At 37.1% G+C, this 18,230-nt stretch overlaps 2 protein-coding genes across 3 annotated transcripts in view; one reads left to right on the forward strand and one right to left on the reverse strand.

Moving 5' to 3' along the window:
• sesn1 (sestrin 1) overlaps window positions 1–10,673 on the reverse strand; it is a 55,328-nt gene extending 44,655 nt beyond the window's left edge. The window contains exons 1-2 of the mRNA XM_044106109.1: window positions 10,580–10,673; window positions 8,973–9,283 (exon numbers count right to left, since the gene is read on the reverse strand). Coding sequence (XP_043962044.1) covers window positions 8,973–9,245 — 273 coding nt within the window. The 5' untranslated portion in view covers window positions 9,246–9,283; window positions 10,580–10,673. The remainder of the gene's footprint in view (window positions 1–8,972; window positions 9,284–10,579) is intronic.
• Window positions 10,674–10,911: 238 nt separating this feature from the next.
• Window positions 10,912–16,317, forward strand: cep57l1 (centrosomal protein 57, like 1). 2 transcript variants are annotated; one of them, XM_044106945.1, is made up of 10 exons: window positions 10,912–10,991; window positions 12,960–13,125; window positions 13,208–13,491; window positions 13,636–13,749; window positions 14,317–14,394; window positions 14,838–14,927; window positions 15,005–15,076; window positions 15,160–15,407; window positions 15,493–15,637; window positions 15,908–16,317. In XM_044106945.1, the coding sequence occupies exons 2-10, from the start codon at window positions 13,071–13,073 to the stop codon at window positions 16,109–16,111; spliced, it is 1,290 nt and encodes a 429-aa protein (XP_043962880.1). In that variant the 5' UTR covers window positions 10,912–10,991; window positions 12,960–13,070; the 3' UTR covers window positions 16,112–16,317. The 2 variants fall into 2 exon arrangements, with proteins under 2 accessions (XP_043962880.1, XP_043962879.1); XM_044106944.1 differs by lacking the exon at window positions 10,912–10,991 and adding an exon at window positions 11,996–12,150.
• Window positions 16,318–18,230: the final 1,913 nt, after the last annotated feature.

Below are 18,230 nucleotides of genomic sequence, written 5' to 3' on the forward strand. Positions count from 1 at the left end.
GAAACAGTGTGATGGCAGCTTAAATTCACACATATGGCTCATGTTGACATGTTTTCTTTTTAAAATATGGCATAAGCTGATGCTTGCATGGAGAAATGTGGGTCTACAATTTGTACCAGGATGCATGAATGTTTATATCAAAAACTAACTTTGTGAAAAGCATAAAAAAATTTACTTCTAAATGATACAACACATCCAGACTGCATTCAGACATATCATCTTAGATGCATATAAAAATAAAAAGAGTGGTTTTCTTTCTTGTGTTTCAGATGCTTTTTTAAGATACAAAGTGCTAAAAGATTGTGACAACTGATTTGCGACAGTCGTCACTTCACTGTAAATATGGCTGTCAAAAGTAAGTGCGGTTGTGAAATGGCACCAAACAAGTCCCAACATAAATGTGCCTGTCCAGATTTAGGCCAGACATGTTGGTTGACCTGCAGGAGTGTGTAAACACCACATGTCAATCACAGACACAGACATAAAACTCTGAGTCAGCCTGTTTCCACCACGTACACTCCAACTTAGGAGTAACAGAGCCAGGGTCAGAGGTGAATATCTGTGGGAATGCAGACGTCCTGCGGCGCTGGAACTGTCACCGCTCTGAGAAACTGGTCTGTAACATAAATAATCACACAGTGATCAGCCTGGGACAATACTCTCGAGGAGAGAGCACAATACCCTCCACCCCAATGTAACCGGGCCTGAAACAATACCGCACAGGCTAAAACAATATCCCAGCCAGTTCTGACTCTGGGGTTTGGGTAAGGCTCGAAGCAACAACGCTCGGCAAGCAGCACCACACAATGACTGCAGTGGGAAAGGATCCATCAGGGGCTGATGCAGATCAATTCAAGCCAAAAATGTGCGAGGTCTTTCCAAGAATGCATGGGGTTTATGAATCTTAATGCATCTGTGGATATTTTCAATGTTTGGAACATGTTTTTTGCAACCAGTGAAGAATTTACGAACCACTTTGATGGTACATTACTGGTGGTACTGGGAAGAAAAGAAGCTCTACTAATTTATATTTAAATAAATTGTCAACTTTAAACATTGTGAAATATTTTGCCAGGTTTGCTTGCTAAATGACTTTAAATCTAAGAATTACCGCTATTAAAATACACCAGCTCTCAACATGGACCTCTCCATTTTAACACTTGTCTAGGAAAAAGCAAATGCTCACTAATATGTTTGTTTGTGTATTCCAGATGGTTAAGCATGATGTTGAACTTCTGACTGAGGCCTGGACCGCAGCCACCAGGCTATTCATGCTTTGCGACCTGATCCACAGATGCCCTTTAAATCCTGCATGCTCACTGCTATAAATCTCTGAAGTAGTGTAAACACAGACACACACGTTTAAAACAGACCGTCCAGTACACAAATAAACACACAGGAAAAGTCACGTCGCTTACACCCGGTGACCAGGGCGAGAGGAAAAAATTATAATCATGCAATGCATTGCATGCATTCAGCTCAAGTTATGGAAAATTCCCAGCAAGCACCAACTGGAGAGCGAAGCTTGAAGTAGGTGCAAAAACTGGTGTAGAGCGCCCTCCTGTGACGGAACAGCTGAACTAGGAATATTGGGTGATGAAACCACTCAACAACCAATTACGCTTTCATGGCGTAAAAGGATCAGCATTAAAGTGGAGAATAAAAGGCAAGTATTGATTTATTTTCTAAATGATAAATCCACTAGCCAATACCTCTCATAAATCATTTATGACCCCAATCAAATTTGTTCTGAACAGATGGCACTTAAGCTCATAGGAGAAAAGTGTCAGAGACTCATAGACTAATGCAAGTGAGGTTATATAAAGCAGCTTGTATATATTATGTCATTTTATTGGGGGTTATTGATATAGGTGTACATCTACATTTAGATAAATAAGTGGTGAAGCATCTCTGATGCTCCTAACAGACAACACTCACTAGTTTCTGACAGAAAGGCTACTCAATAAGGAGATAAAAGCAAGATTTGTAAATGTTTAAAATAAATGCAAAAGATTAAAATAGCATAGGCGAGTGTGGAAAGATGAGCCCCTCAGTCACAACCAGAACAACATAGGAAATCCTCCCCATGATATCAGATTCAAACTGCATTTTCACAGCTAAGAATTGTAAGTACATTATTGTAAAACTACATCTCTCAGCCATTGGAAACAATATTAATACACTCAAAATGGTGGTTGAACTCACTGATTTATATAAATACATGCTGCTTTGCTCACCTCCATCAATGCACATTTGCAGATCCTTCCATAAATTAAACAAACTAAACACTGGGTCATTTAAATAACCTGGGGCAGGATCATGTCCATAATCCAACCATAGTTTTAGTCCAATTGGTCGATTTTTATTTTAGTGTTCATATCCCTAAATATTTACACATTTTATGGTATTAGAACCACATTCTTCAAGGTACTTAGAAGAGATTATGAATCAAAATAAAGAAGTTCATAATTGTTAATTAGTTAATGTTGCAAGAGAAACACAAATGCAGCCATTAAATATGCTTAAAGACCATGTACAGTAATCTGATTAAGCTGATAAAAAATATATACTGTTTTCATCTTATTAAAAATGAAAAATATATATTTTTTTGTTTCCGTTAGTTAAAAAGAGAAACATATCTGTAATGGTAATGATTCTTTAGTGTATTGAAGAACAATAGCACTGGGGCAGGCAGCTCTTTGTACTTATCGGGTGCTGGTATTTTTCCACTACAGATTACAAACTGGAATACATTTCTAGATTGAGTTTGTTCCACCCCCACTCCTTTGCTTTTGATGCTTCCATTTATTTAAACTTAATTGCTTTAATAGTTCCAGATTAATAAAATAACATTTAAAAAATGAGCACATTTATGAAAGTGTCATTATAATAGCACTTTGATCCAATTGGATATTCAAGAGCCCCACCTTCCAGTCAGTGCAGTTAGCTGCTGGTTGCACACTCAAGACAAGAAACGAGGGGGGTGCAAGTGGTAAATGTGCAACTAGGTCACTGTCAATCCTGTTGCGACCATAAATACATGATTTTAAAAAAAAGCATATCTCTTTCTTCTTTTTTTTAAAGATAAAACAATAATGTTCTGCTGAGAAACAAACATAAATTTTTCTGCTCGTTTCTGTTAGTTAGCATCAACAGTTTTCATTTAATTGAATAATTTATCGTTTGTATTGATTTGTCACAGAAGGAGGGATGACTGGATGCTTGCTGTGAGCATAAGCATGAAATAAACAGTCGTCATGGTACCAGCGGGATGAGAAGCAATGACGGGGTCTGCTGGTTGGCACTTGGCACAGTAGCTCTTGGGGTGGGGGTGCTGGCTGGCTCCCGATTATTTCTGGCTGTGCTATTCTAGAGCTAAAAGTGGGGGTGGAAAGAAAGGGAAGAAGATGGAAGGAAGTGTAATAGAGAACGAAACAAACTGAATTAATAAGGGACACACGAAAAAAGAAGATGTACACAAATCAGGGCACATCCAGGACAACAACCTCTATTTTTCACGTGTGGTTAAAGGTTAAAGGTTGAAGATTACACATGGAGCTCCACTGGTAAAGTGCCAGTAAAATCAGCTGAAAGGGCAACACTGAAATCATTCAAATAATGAACATTCTAGACGATACACAGACACAGAGCCAGACAAATCTGACAACCACCCACCAAGCTCCAGTCATCACACTGTTCAACCTCTCTATCCAGCTGCCAGGCAGCAGTAAATCCGCAGCTTTATTCCTCTATCATGTCCTCCATGTCTTTAGAGCGTTTCACTGTAAAGACACTGTGCTAAAGGTCACTGCTGCTGCTTTCTGCCCTGTTCTCACCATACAGTCTGTCTGTCCTGGGACATCCAGATAAAGTAGAGCATATATCATCTTCTTTTTTATTATTACTACTTGTTTAAGGCAAGGTAAAGTTGTAAAGATATAATTTAATGGAATAATTGTGTTAAAAACATATACATTTCTCTTCAGCAGTATGTCCAGGGCTAAATAAAATGTAAAACTAACAAGTATACATATTGCATCAAAACAGTCCCATGCAAGTCCAATAATTCAAATACTGACATTGAGGATGAGTCTTGAGATTTGATGTACTGTGCTACTATGATCTCTAAAAATAAAAATGTGCAGGACTGAACATGCAAAGTTAGTAAAAGTTGTGAATTTACAACTATCTGTGATACAAACTAAATGTTTGAAAAAAGAAAAATGTGTCACAAGAAACTATTTTTACACAAATAATGTTTTAACAGTGAAGTTCAGCTTAGACTGGAATATATTTCTAGTGATTTTATTGTAGTGCTTAAAGTGGTTTAGATCCTGCTTCACCGGTTAACAGACCATTCAATTAGGGTGTTTTACCTACACACTGTAGGTCTCCAGCACTTTTCCCCAACACTGTATTTTTATCTTTAAAATATAAACAGCAGACCAGAAAGAGTGAAAAGAAACTGTTGGTCTGTCCAGACCAAAAAGATTGTAAAGGTGCAGATATTAAAGTCATAATTTATGTATAATTACTAATTACAAATACTAAAGTCTACATGTTTTGACTAAAACAGCTCTAATAATAAAAATACAAGACTCAAAATTAATAAACTTTTTTCTTTGCTCTTATAATTAACGTAGAGAAATAATGTTGAACCAATGCATGCCAAGTCTTTAAAAAGATTTTCATTTACAGTCGTAGATTTCTTCAAGTGTGTATATTTATTTATTTATATATTTAGGAGTATTTTTTCAGATTCCACTTCCGATTTCCATTTGCTTACCTCCTGCTTATTTTATACACAAATAAAACTAATGTTTATAACTCCACAGCCTAAGAAGTGCAAACATAGAGAGCTTCCAATCCCTGTGCTCATCAGTTCAGAGTTCATGGTTAAAAATCGTTACTGAACTCACCTAAGCAGACGCATGAAGGCATTCACACCAACTGACACAAACAGTGCACAAGCAAAGCCACAGATAGAGACTTAGAATGTTTACATTTGTGCTTAGCAGCCAGTCATAAAGAGAAACTAGGTTTTCCGTCACTGTGGGGATAAACATGTGCTTAAACTGTTCTCTAAACAAATGATGCACTTTACGAGTGGACTCTGATCCTGCCTTCTCAGAAAAGCCATTCTACATCTACCCACACTCCTGTCTGTCAAGTCAGGTTTATTTGTGCAACCTCAAAACAGATATAACATTGACTGTTCCAGAAATCAAAGTGCAGGAAATCAAACTAATCCACATCTAAACCTTATGCAACAGAGTCAAAGAATTCAGTAGGCTATTAGCTACCAAGCAACACTAATGCTAAAGGTTGTCAACTGGGTGCTGGAAGAGCGGGAGCATGAAGAGTGCTCAATCATACATATTTCAGTCCAAACACCCAAGTTCAAAAGCAAGGCATGCCCTTTAAGTCACTTATGACAGATGCCTCGTTTTTCATCTTCCATAAATAAGTCAGACATTTAAAAAAATAATAATTTAAAAGTCATTCGTATGTGATGTAAGCTCAGAGAGCCTGGAGGTTCACATGTGTTCCGGGCTATTCTGGGAAGAGGTCAAATTCAGCCGACCAGGCTACTTTATTGTTAGTATTTATTACTGGGACTGCTTAGTCTTTATTAATAACTTTAATTAGTTGAATATGTTTTTCTTATGTGTTGATAAGAATGTGTGAGGTTGAGAGTTTTAGTCTTAAAAAAACAAACTCAAAATTCCACATTTACACACTATATTGAAAGTGAAGTTAAGTTAAAGTTACTGAAAACAAAATCTAAATTATGTAAATGTACCTTATTTTCCCATATAGGTATCCCAAAAACTCTTGATATATTTCTAGCTTTATCTACAAGCTAGAAATATATCAAGAGTTCTTATTTACACAAACTGAATGTGCAATCAGCTTCACCTTTATCTAGTCTTCAACTCTGCACAGCACTCAAAACTCTTCAGCCTGAAAGGGTTAGCAAACAGCTGATGATGTGCTGCAATGCCAATTTGTTCTCTTGAAAAGTTTCACTTTCAGATTCATAATATGGTTTCCTTACATAATTGGTTGTGTTAAGCTTATGGTAAATACAGAGGCAAATTTATACCCAAAGTATTTGTTTTTTAACCTCTGTATGATATGAAAATTAAACAGCGGTGAAGAATGGTCAAGAAAACTTCCCTGGCTTCTGGAAAAATAAATGTAGATTTGCTGTCATCTGGTTCAAACAGGAGTGTATGTGATGGTGTGAGAACATTAGTTGCATGAATATACATGTACCGTCTTGTGTTTGTTACCTTATGTTCTTACTGCAACCTTGCTATTTCCATGATGTTAAATCTCTCAAAATGAGCCTTTCCTTAGATGTTTTTCCACCTCCACTAATGTGAAAAGACATTAGCTTTTTCCATAGTCGATAGAACACATTAAGGAGAAAAAATAGCAGAAAATTGCTTGAAGCCAAAGTTTTATGAGCCAAGTACATTACTCTCACCTAGCATGGGGCCTTCCTGTGCTAGAGGACATCAGGAAAAACTTTTTCTTTTTTGATTTTGTCTTTAATAGAGGAATTAAAGCGACTGTCTGCGCCACATTTGAGTCCCTTATAATTAATTTAAGTGTGAGAACGGTGCATGTTTTGTGTGTACATGGAAAAGGTATTAATACGTGAAAATCAGAACAACGCTCTAAGATGTACTTCCACTAGGCTCATAAATGCACTCTTTGGCAAGCGTCGTGCAAATGCAGCTTAGCATAATTCAAAAATACCAGACGACGTGTACTGTGGTGCACCGCTAAAACCCTCAAAGAGGCTTTATCCCCATCTTTCAGCTCTCTGCCCCTCTCCTCCGTCTTCAGAAAACACTTCCGCGCAAACAGGAATCCTGCCACAGTCGAGCGGCCTATTTCCTATGAAAAACAAACATGCCCCGGCCACCTAAAGGTAGGGTCTGTTTGCTGCTGGAGGACTCATTCTTTAGAACAGAATGAAAACAAACGTAACCAGGGATTCAGAATAAAACTAAATAAATGATTTAAATGAAAACTTTTAATTGTAGAGCTTCTGGGGATCAGAAGACAGTTGAACTCAAGGATATGACACAAACAATATCTCTTTCAGCAATGGACAAAAAAACCCCACTCATGGCCATTTTGCATGGCTATGACATTTTTGTAATTTGATACAGTCCTAAGCATTTGGTGCTTTCCATCTAACCTGGCGCACCAGCAGGTCTGTAACACTGACACACGAGGAATGTTCTTCGTAGAAACTTTGTTTTAAAAGAGGAATGCAGTTCAAGCAAATAGTATCAAAATAGAGAGTGGCAGGTTGGAGGATTATAAGCAAAAAGTAACCAGTCACATTAGTCAGTGAAAAGTTGCTCCCTGTGTGAACTCTTACTGCACTATAGACCAGTAAATACAATGCAAGGCATTTGTATAGCACCATTCATACAAAGATTTTAAAAAATCCTTTGTAGCACAAACAAAGTACCACATAAAACGAAAAAAAGATATGACATAATCACATCAAACAAAACATTAAAATGATAATCAAGTTACTAACTAAAACTAAAATATGATATAGACGATAAAGAAATCTTTGACTTTTACGGTTAAGTTGCTGTAGACAGTAATGAACACTAAATGGTCTGAACATTTTTGTTTTGTCTGCAAACACGTAGCATAAAGCCAAGAAAGTTGAATTCACACATGAATGCAAACTTGCAATAATGCAGCAGCTTTACAAGGTAAGACTACATTCACTGTTTGACAATAAAAGCAATATACAAGACGATATGTATAGTGCCAATAGATGATAGAAAATAGTGACTGACTGTGCTAGTTGGAAAACAAAACAAAAAAAGATGATAATTTTGGGAGATGTGCTGATAAATGATATTTTAGTGAATATAATTCTCTTTACATATTTAGTTTAATGACTTTTACTGGTAGAAAATCCTACATATACTTATGCATACAATTTGATACACCATCAATTCTGTCTAAGATCACCCAAAACAAGACTTAGTTGCCCAACAACACCCTTGCCCCTAGTGGAGTAGGAGGGGTGCTGGTGTCTATCTCCAGCTAACGTTCCTGGCGAGAGGCGGTGTACACCCTGGACAGGTCGCCAGTCTGTCGCATAAATACAAACCTGAAAAGTTTATATTTTTAACTGTGACAACTTTAAATGTGTTAACCCAAAGGAATTCACTTCTGATTAAATCCAGATTAAATCACATTTGAGGGCAAATATCACAATATTTGCCCTCAAATATTGTGATATTTGAGGGCAAATATCCATCCAACTTAGAAACAGCAAAACTGTTTCTAAGTTTACACTTTTTATTCAAAAACTTTTTAATCAAGAGTGACACTTCAAGTGTTTTATGTAAAATAGGTGAGTTCAAAGCAATCAAAACATTTTAACTCATGAATGTGGTCTTTTGTTCCCGGCCATTCACATACACTGCCACTGTATGAAATGTATGCAAACCACCTCAAATGTTGGCACTGTCAGCACCTTCGTATGAAGTTAATGTTTTTTAAACTTCTGCTCTGTGAACCAATATAGTTATTTAATTTTCTTTTTATAAAACTACATTAAACAAAATACTACATACTAAACCTACAGCAAGTAGTATTTATTTTCTTTCCAGGCAAAGATCATTGACTGGAGTAGTTTTTTTTCTGGTGTTGTGGTTTCTTTTAATTTAAATTGTAGATAATCATTGGTGCACCAAAATACTCACCTCTTGAGAAAGTTAGAGAATAAGAGAAAAATTGTGCTTTGTGCATTGACAGATCTCACAAAAAACATATTGTAGTCTTGCTGAGCATTGACTAAACCACAATGTTTGCAATGCTTATTAAGAGGTGAGGAAAGGAGGATGACAGGTGGCAGCAGCAACAGTGAAACAAACACTGCAGAATAATAAAAAGCTCATCAGGCTTGTCACATCTCTTACCTGGATGTCTCGCAGGAGCTGAGTGCAGCGCCCTCTGACGTCTTCAAAAGGGCACCGTCTGGAGAGCATGAGGAGGTGAACCAGGATGTCGTTCAGGTCACTGTTGAGAGAGCTTCCAAGGGCAGGGGTTGCAGCCTTTATGGGTTCAATGGCTTCCACTTTCCTCATGACCTCCTGGCAGATGAACTCCATCGCTTCAGCTCTGGAAGAGGCATCCCGGCTGCCTAGCCCATCCCATCTCCCCAAAGACTCCCGATGCTGCATCCCCATCATTTTATATAGGACTAATGCTTTTGCTGCCTTACAACAGGCTGAAAACAAGATATTAGATGTGTTTATATTTATTTGATTGTTAATTATTAGTATCAATAATTTAATTTTTGATTAGTTCTATTACTCAGTGTAAGCATGAATAAAAAAAAATCCAAGCAAAATATGTTAAACTGAATTTTAAGGAAGAGATTCTCGCTGTGCAAGTACCTTGAGTACTACCAGTGCCATGGTAATACGGTATTTAGACAAAACTGTACAAGAGAGTCTAATGCTTCTGATGCAATAGAGAAAAGCAACAATTACTTGTAATTTTACTAAATTAATGCAACATACTATAAATAAGTTACACCAATGTAGTGGTGCTACATTTATTCATTATTTCAATGTCAATACATATACTAACAGCACAAGTCTATGTTAAACACTCAGAAACTTCAATAACACTTTTCAAACACAGAATATTAAAATACTTTGTAAATATGTTGTTCAAAAAGTAAAACAAGTGCATAGGTTGATGTTGGCTGGTTTATTAGTCTGACGATCCGGGAATAGACAGTGCTCCATTACTTTTCACAACATTAGCATATTTTGTAACTGGAAATATTTTTAAATCAGCCAAATTTGTATTTACAGTAAGCAAGGGAAAAGATAGAAGTCGTCTATTTAGCTAGCTGACTGGCAGTGTCCAGCAACAGGTCAAGGAGGGGTAGCACTGTAAACTGTGGCAACTTATTAAAAATAAGTTTAAACAGTAGGACCAGCGTATGGGAATCTTTAGTGTATTTCGTATACATGCCCAAACGTGTTAAACATTTTTGTTCACTGTTAGTATTTCACGGTCCTTTAAGTTAACATAGAGTGAGACTCGCCTACTGGCCCGAACCCAATTCATTAAGCGTCACAAAATCGTTTATTAGAAGATGTTTATTACCACTTGGCCCATAGTAAGAAATCTCGCTCAAAATTCTTTATCGGGCTATTTTAGACGAATAAGATTACGCAACAAAAACATAATAGGACTTATACCTGTCTGTATCGTCAGTCATGTTGCAAATCTTTCATCAGTGCTGTAATTTAAATTAAACAGATAATTTAAAATCTTAATTTATACAAAACTATGCATTTCATTCCAATTTATTTTCTCATTTTCGCGTATTATTCGGGTCCATTCCAGTCTGTCTGGGTGCCTCTGCCATTCATGTCAGTGTTTTCAAGCTGACCGTTAACAAAAACAACCAGTAAAGTACAACAAAAACTGCGGTGAGGTAAAATGCCCCATGTACTAAACCATCACCGGGAGTCAAAAAGAAATAGTGTCAGTAGCAAATACTCACTTTGTACACATTCTTCGGTGCAGCTTTACCGCTACTTTACGCCTTGCCTGTCAGCACTGACCAGACTCCCAGGGCAGAAATGATAAGAGGTAGCAACTTGAAGGGGAGGAACGCCTGGGCTGAACATTTGACAGGCGGAAGATTTCAACCAATCAGTGTACGTATAGACCACACTAGGGCGTTACCTAGAAGTTGATTGGTTAGTGTGAAATCACTTTGTCAGTTGGGTAAGGGTGTAAGGGAGTTGAAGTTTCTTCTTTTCTTACTTCTATTGGCTGGGTCATTTTATTAACTACATATCCCATCATGCATTTCGTTAAGAACAGTTACCACCATGGACACCACCCCCCTTGTCTCTTGTTTATCAAAAAATTACAGGCAACAAGAAAAATAGAGGGGAGAGGAAAGAAAGGTGGGCGTGTTGTACATTTCCCCTCAAGTTGTTTTTTGTTTAACCTCAATGATATTTAAAAGCGTATCTCCAAAATGTCCATAAATAGAGATAACTTCAAATAGTCTGACATTAAGATTTTATAATAATAATTTGTAGAAAAATTTATCATATAATTACTACTTGTACGCGGCCGAACGAACTCTTTTCTGCAACTCACGCTATTTAGATATTCTTTTGCTGTGTTGACAGCATAACTGGTTTAATTTATTATCCAAGAGACTAAAAAACTAAAATGTAGAAAAATCCAGACGATATTGCATTTAATTTTTCTATGCATCTCATTTAACCATTAGTTGAATATAAAAAGCAAATTATATCACAATTAAGGCCACTGGTTCAGTTAATTATATTTGATATACAACTGTACAATTTGGTGTCTTACATACACTTTTACTAAAAAATTTTAAGCAAATGTGTTCATAAGTGTTATTCTATTCATTCTAGAACCTAATACACATCTGAGTATGGGGATAAAAATATGTGTCACCTTTGCCCATCTAATCTTTTTGTCTATACCCTTTGAAATATAATCTAAACTATTAGATTAATATTATCTGTAAAGATTATTTTAAGTCTTACTCCAGAGACTTACCTGGATCTAGCCGTCATTCTAACATATGAGTATGTTTTGATCAAATTTCAGTGCTTCATAATATATTCCAACCTCTAGAGAGATTTTCCTCCACAGTTGCTATGTTTTTAGTTCCATCCATTTTCATAAACTCTGACTACACTTTTTTTGGGTGGACAAAAGTATACCCACTGCATGTGACCCCATGGTTAAATTTTGCTTTGGATTATGCTTTTAGGAAACAGTTATTGTGATTATTCATTTATTTGCTTGTTTAGAGTTTTGCAAAACATTTATTACTTAAAAAGACGTCTTGTGGGTGTGTGCCCGAAAGATCTAGTACGTCTAGAAAAATCCACGAAATAGGAACTATAGCGAGCGGAACAACTTAATGGAGGGAAATTTAAAATGGGCGGACTGCTCCTCTGTTGTTGACAACTAGTGAAAGAAAGACGTCAACTTTGACAGAGAAGGCAAAGAGTGTTACTTGTATATAACTAAGAAATTTCTATTCGTCGTTACAAAATGGAATCACATTACGACGAGGTAATGTTACAAAAATAACCGTTAGGCGTAAATGTGGTTAGCTAGCGTTAGCTTGAATCTGTTTACTCTTACGAAGACATTGTCAGCTCTGTGTGTTTCGGGTCTTTTATTTCGGCCGCTTCTTAGTTTAAACAGTTCTGGTATGTGCTTTCTAAGAAGTTTATTTTGTTTTGTGAGTTCACAAATAATATTGGCTTGCAAACGGAAGCAGATCATTTTTACGTAGTTTAAAACAGACATATGACATTTTCACTTTTAAAGTTGTAATTTCTTACGTCTGGTTGGAATTCAATAAAAAAAAAAGTTTATTGTTTTTGTGGTGTCCCTGAAGTGAATAACTTATATTTAAGTACGAAAGACCACAATATGTAAAGAGTTCAGCTTTTGATCGATGATTTATAAAGTCCTGCAGCAGCCTAACCGTGTTGTCATTACAGTCAGATAAAATTGCAGTAAAATGTTGATTGTCAAATTGAAGAGTCAAATCTACTTACTTAATTGAAGAGTCAAATCTAAAACTTTTAGTCTCTTTTTATTTTCTAAAGCTGGAAAGTTGTTTAAAGTAATTTATCTCTATTGTAGCATCAAATGTGGCTATAGGTTAATTTTTCTTTGGATCAAATTGATGCAAAAACTTTCACCAAATAGTTTTGTACAAGTGCAAAGTACATTATAACAAAGAGATGACATGAGGATCTCCTGTCCTCATTTGGCTGTGAGAATGTTTTGAATAATCTTTTTTTTTTATCTTATGGACCACAAAATATGGTTCTGCCTTTTTTAGTAAGTGAAGATCCTGTTGTGTTCAGATTTTAGACACACCTTCCAAAAACAGTTACATTGGGAGCTACTACCGGCCTCCAGACAGGATTTCATTAGTACCAAAACATCTGGCGTCTCCTCTTGTTTCACCTCTCAACATGGACCAGACCACCAGCAGTCTGTCTCAGTCCACACATAATATAGACAACAAAGGTATGGCACAACGTTTTGTCTTCAACTACACAACAGTGTTTTATTTTGCTTGACTGTTTTTTTTTATAACTACCGCTCTCAGCCGTTGTAGATGCACTGAGGACTCTCCAGGAAAAAATCAGGAGGCTGGAACTGGAGCGGAGACAAGCAGAGAGGAGTTACATTCAGTTCTTTCAGGGTGCTCGTAAGCATCAGCAGGACTTCACATCACAGAGTCGGACTGAAGCCACCCTGCCTGGGACAGAGGTGGACCAGAAGCTGCAGTCTGCAGAAGCTCGCTGCAAAGTTCTTGAGAAGCAGCTGGAATACATGAAGAAAATGGTCGCAAATGTCAAGAAGGAGAGAAACATTCTGATGGAAAACGAGGTAAAATGGTAACCATCCAAAAGATCAGACATGTAAAAACAGCTTGATGACTGAAAAGATAGTCAAGGTTCATTTCTAGAAAACTTTGATATGTAGTGATATTTCATTTTTGGTATTCTCGTTTTGGATTTTTTTGCACTCTAGGTTTCACTGCAGAAGCAACAGCTGAGCAGCCCAAACAACCAATATCAGCAGGAGAAGCTGGAGAAACTCGAATCGCAGTATCTCAAATTAAGTAAAACCCAAACACTCGCAGAGGTAAAATGTTTTCTATTTTATGACTAAGTCAGCTCTGTCCGGCTCTGTACTTTTGAATTTTCTATCAGCTACTAACAATGATTCTTTTCTGATATAATGATTCTGAGTCACTACATTAGCTAAAGCGCCCTAATATGTGGGGTCATGAACAACTACAAATGTAACAATCAAGCAGTCGCATCATAAAATGCTAATTTTGTGTAATTTGTAGGTCAGATACCGAAAAATGTTAGTTTTTTTCATATTCATTAACTCCTGCTGCTTTCTCTCTTTAATCGCCTTGACCAGGAGCATCTACTTTTATCCCCTTTTTTAACTGCTAAAAATTAAGTCATTTAGGAAAATATCCGTTGATGCACAAATTGATTGTTGATTTCTAAACTACTTTGTCTAAACTCATTCGGTACAATAACCTAAATTAAACACCATACTCTATTCGGTCAAAGTATTCCAAACATGTTGCGGCATGTAATACTACATTAGCATTAACCTTAAATTATTATTTAAAGATAAAGATCATAAAAGGCTGAGTTTAAGTTATTGTTACGATTGTGTGTTTACTTTCAGATGAAGCTTTCCATCCTGGAGCAGAAGCTGCTGAATGAAGAGCATGAACGTAAACTTGTGCAGGAGAAAGCAGATGAGGTCAGTTAGCCTCTTCAAATAAAGCTTCTTGAAGTTATTTTCAGATTCTGTTTCTCCACAGTCAGTAGGTTTTCTGTTGTTGTTGTTTTTTTGTGCATGGTTTCTCTACTTGCTCAGTTTTGCAATGTTTAAGGACAAACTGAGCCTGCCAGGATTCTGGCTAACATCAGTTTCTGAATCACCTTAAATAGATTCATCTTCAGAAAGGAGAACAAATATGGGACTGTTGTGAAATGATCTTTCTAAATATCCGGAGAGTCTTTTTATGGGCTGACTTTCAGAGTTGAGCTCAAGTGGCCATTAGAGGAATTGAGTTTTCATGCACTGGTGTGTTGACTTCATTCTTCAGTCTTAGTTTAAATATGATGTTGAACAACAGCTGGCAAGTCTCCGTTGTACTTTTTGTTTTAGTCATTAGCCGATTTCTGTTTTTCATACCACAGCTGCAGAGGGAGTTGGATGTAAACCTTCGTTTGTCTGTTCCACCTACTGAAGAAACGAGGCCGAAGAAGAAACCCAAAATGACAAACAAGGTGTAATAAACTGCTGGTATGCACATTATCTGAAAGTTTTACACATCACAGTGTTAAACAATCTGACTCCTTTTCAGAAAACACCGAAACAGAATGAGCTGGCAGGAAACAGCCTGGGGCTCAAAAAGATGCCTTTTGTTATAGGAACAGTAAGTCACCTCGTGTTGTGCATAGATTTTCTTCTTTCATGACTTACTTAGTCTTAATTTCTGTTTGCTGTTACCGGTCATAGTCGACAAGCCCGAGCCATTCAGTGCATGCCAACGTTCAGAGCATCCTCCACATGATGAAGCACCACCAGCCTCAGCTGTGTGAGCGGGTGAGCGCCCTGCAGAGGTTTGGATGCAGCGTCAAGAAAAACCTTCACACAGACTTCTCTAATAGCGTCTCAAAGCCTGACAGTCCGCCTGCAGATCAGTCACTGACTTTACTTTCCGACCTGCTGCTGGCCCTGCAGGATGAGCTTGGACAGATGAGCTTGTGAGTAATTACTTTATTTTGGGGGGTTACTTTTGGGTGTGTGTGTTGGTTTTTTTTAATCTCTTTTTGCAAATGTTTTTGTCAGTGACTATCAGGAATTGGAGCGTCAGACAGAAGCAACTGAAGAACCGGAGCAGCGAGAGGACCTGCAGGGAGAACTGGAAAGACTCGCTGCCAAGATGGAGGAGAAGGGAGCCCAGATCACCAAACTCCGCAAACATCAGCAGATGGTATTTGACTTAAAAAGTTTTGATCATTATGGCAGATTTGCTCTTAATTCAACTAATTGGTTATTTATTGATCTTTCCCCATAGCAAGCATCAGAAACCAACTTTTGCATTGTATTTTTATAATTTGTGCAACATAATAAATACTTATTTTCTTATCAAATATTCAGAATGTTGTAAAACCATCCCCCAAAAAATCTAGAAGTGTTACATTTTGAAATGTAAAGTTATCTTGAATCCTGGGGAAAAAGTGTATTTTTTGCTCTTTTGCAGGTTCATAAACTGTCCCGGCAACGTTCGGAGAAACCGATGGTCAGGAAGACGTCTGGGATCAAGTTGCCTGTTCCCTCACCTGTTCAAGACAAACAGAAAGCAGGAAGAAAAGGCGTTGTGGGTCAGAACAACCTGCAGCTCCTCAGAGAGACCCAGAAGTTCAGAAACAGCCTAAAGCAAGATGACCTGTCCTGGGAAACATGAGTCTCTTTCTTTGTCCTGCTTTTGATACTTCAGCTTAGTGGAAGACAGAGACTTGTATCTGTAAAGAAAATGCTTTACGCCGGACTTAATAGATTATTATAACACCAACAATAGTCTGCAGTTCTGAATGTCTCTCACCTCAAATAGAAATGAGTTAGATTATGATTTAATGGTCACTATATTTTAATAAAGCTTATTTATGAATAGCTTGTAATGATTTGTTCATATTTTAAATGCACACATTGACTTTTTTTTCAGAACTTTATAGCAGGCACCACTAGAGGGCAGTCCTGCAGGACAAATTTGAAGATTTTCTTTCTTTTTCCTTACTTTAAAATCATGCAGTTGCATGATATAATATAGAAATGATTCTGTTCTGATTTTTATTTATCAATGAAAAGCTTTAAATTATTTTGGTAATCAGGAAACTGTGACCACAGTTGTTTTTTAACTTGAGCAGGAAGAATCAGTTTTAACCTCAGTCTTCTTTTACTTTGAATGTGAAAAAGCCATCAGTTCCTGGTTTTATGCTGGCCACATGATTTTTTTTTTTCCTGTCACGTTTCTGACTGTTTTACATTCATCTAGACTGATCAGTCGCCATTTATGGGCTGAAGAACTACATGTCCAACTCCCTCATAACATTTCCAGATTTATCTCCTTGTTTAATGTGTCATCAGGTTTCCAGTTTGACCCTGCTATTACTGTACAGCAAGGAAAGGGATTTATGCTTGTTGTGCAGCTGACGTTTACTGGTCCTGGTAATCTTGGCTTGATTAGGAGTTGATTGCATGACCAACAGAGACTGAACATAGTTCATTGTTTTTCTATATTGGATTAGAGAGTGTGGCTGGAGACGACAATCAGGTTAGTGGAGTCAAGATCCCTCCTTGCCCTCATATCCAGCGTCCATTCTCCTGACCATGCAACTTTGATACCTTGTGACTGAACTTCCAAGTTTTTGTCTGAATAGCAGTGGTGTGTTTTGACAAAACAAAAATCCACAGCATTTTTGCTGAAGGTATTTTTCTCAGTACTGACAGGAGCAAATCAGTCTTAAAATGATATAACTCAAGGGAGCTTTTTAAATAAAGTTAGAACATCTGTCCACAGTTTAATTCTCAAAGAATTTTCTTGGAAGAAAAGTTTGCTGGAGACGTCAAGAGAGGAACCAGAGATCTACTGAGGACCAAATATAAAGTCACAATTCCTTTAAGAGACACCTGAAGGAAAAGAGTATCAGTATAACTAAAGGAAAACAGGCTGGAGGACAAAATGTTCTACAAATAGCAGCTGATTTAAAATGCTACACACACATCCTCTCTATTGTTTCCACCAGTGATAAGTTTTTGCTACATAAGGAGAACTTTGCCAGGTCACAGAAAGAGTGTCCTGTTTGGAGGCGCTTCAGATTTTTTTTAAACAACTGGTTTTTGTGGATTTTGTTTGAGGGTGCTAAACTTTGCACTGTTTAGCTTTTCAAAACTTGTTTATTGCGAGCAGATAATGGTATCACTGTACACATGATATGAAGTCAGATTAATGGCTAAAAGCCAACAAAACCCCTACATTCAGTTTTTCTGAAAATTATAATGCATAGGGTTAGTTAAAGAGGATTTCTAATAACCAAAAGCTGTTTTGACCATGTCAAACTTGGAGAGGGCTACAGTCAAGTCATTAGCATCGTCTACAGGGATAAGTCACAAAACAGTCTGCCCAGTGTGCTTTATCCAACTATATTAGTGGAAGGAAAAAGTGTAGGAAAAAAAAGGTACAATAGCAAAAACTGAAACTGGGGAAGTTTGTCTTTAAGCCCATTCAACAATATACGGGAGAAGATTTATGAGGTTTGGTCTGCAGATGCAGTTCTTCCACAGACGGTGCAATCCCATGCATCTAAGACACAACACATTGAGTAATGTCACTCCTAAACCACAGAAAATGTCAGAAGGATTTTTATTTCATCAAGGATAAAAATAACTGCACTCATCTGAGGTTAATCTGCTGATGTATTAAGAGAACGATCACATCGGCTATATTGAGAAAGTTTAGAACATTTCTTAATGGAGGGGAAAGAAGAACTTTCTTTTGCCAAACAGTGTTGAAAGTGTGATGGTCT

This window comes from Gambusia affinis, linkage group LG22 (genome assembly GCF_019740435.1).
Source record: "Gambusia affinis linkage group LG22, SWU_Gaff_1.0, whole genome shotgun sequence".
Classification (NCBI taxonomy): Eukaryota; Metazoa; Chordata; class Actinopteri; order Cyprinodontiformes; family Poeciliidae; genus Gambusia; species Gambusia affinis.

What these genes read in the sequence shown, in the direction of transcription:
- cep57l1 (XM_044106944.1), top strand. Translation starts at nt 12,130, where the DNA reads ATGGAATCACATTACGACGAG. An exon ending in TGCAGGAGAAAGCAGATGAG is followed by an intron (nt 14,395 to 14,837) that starts GTCAGTTAGCCT and finishes TTCATACCACAG; the next exon opens with CTGCAGAGGGAGTTGGATGT. An exon ending in GAGCTTGGACAGATGAGCTT is followed by an intron (nt 15,408 to 15,492) that starts GTGAGTAATTAC and finishes TGTTTTTGTCAG; the next exon opens with TGACTATCAGGAATTGGAGC.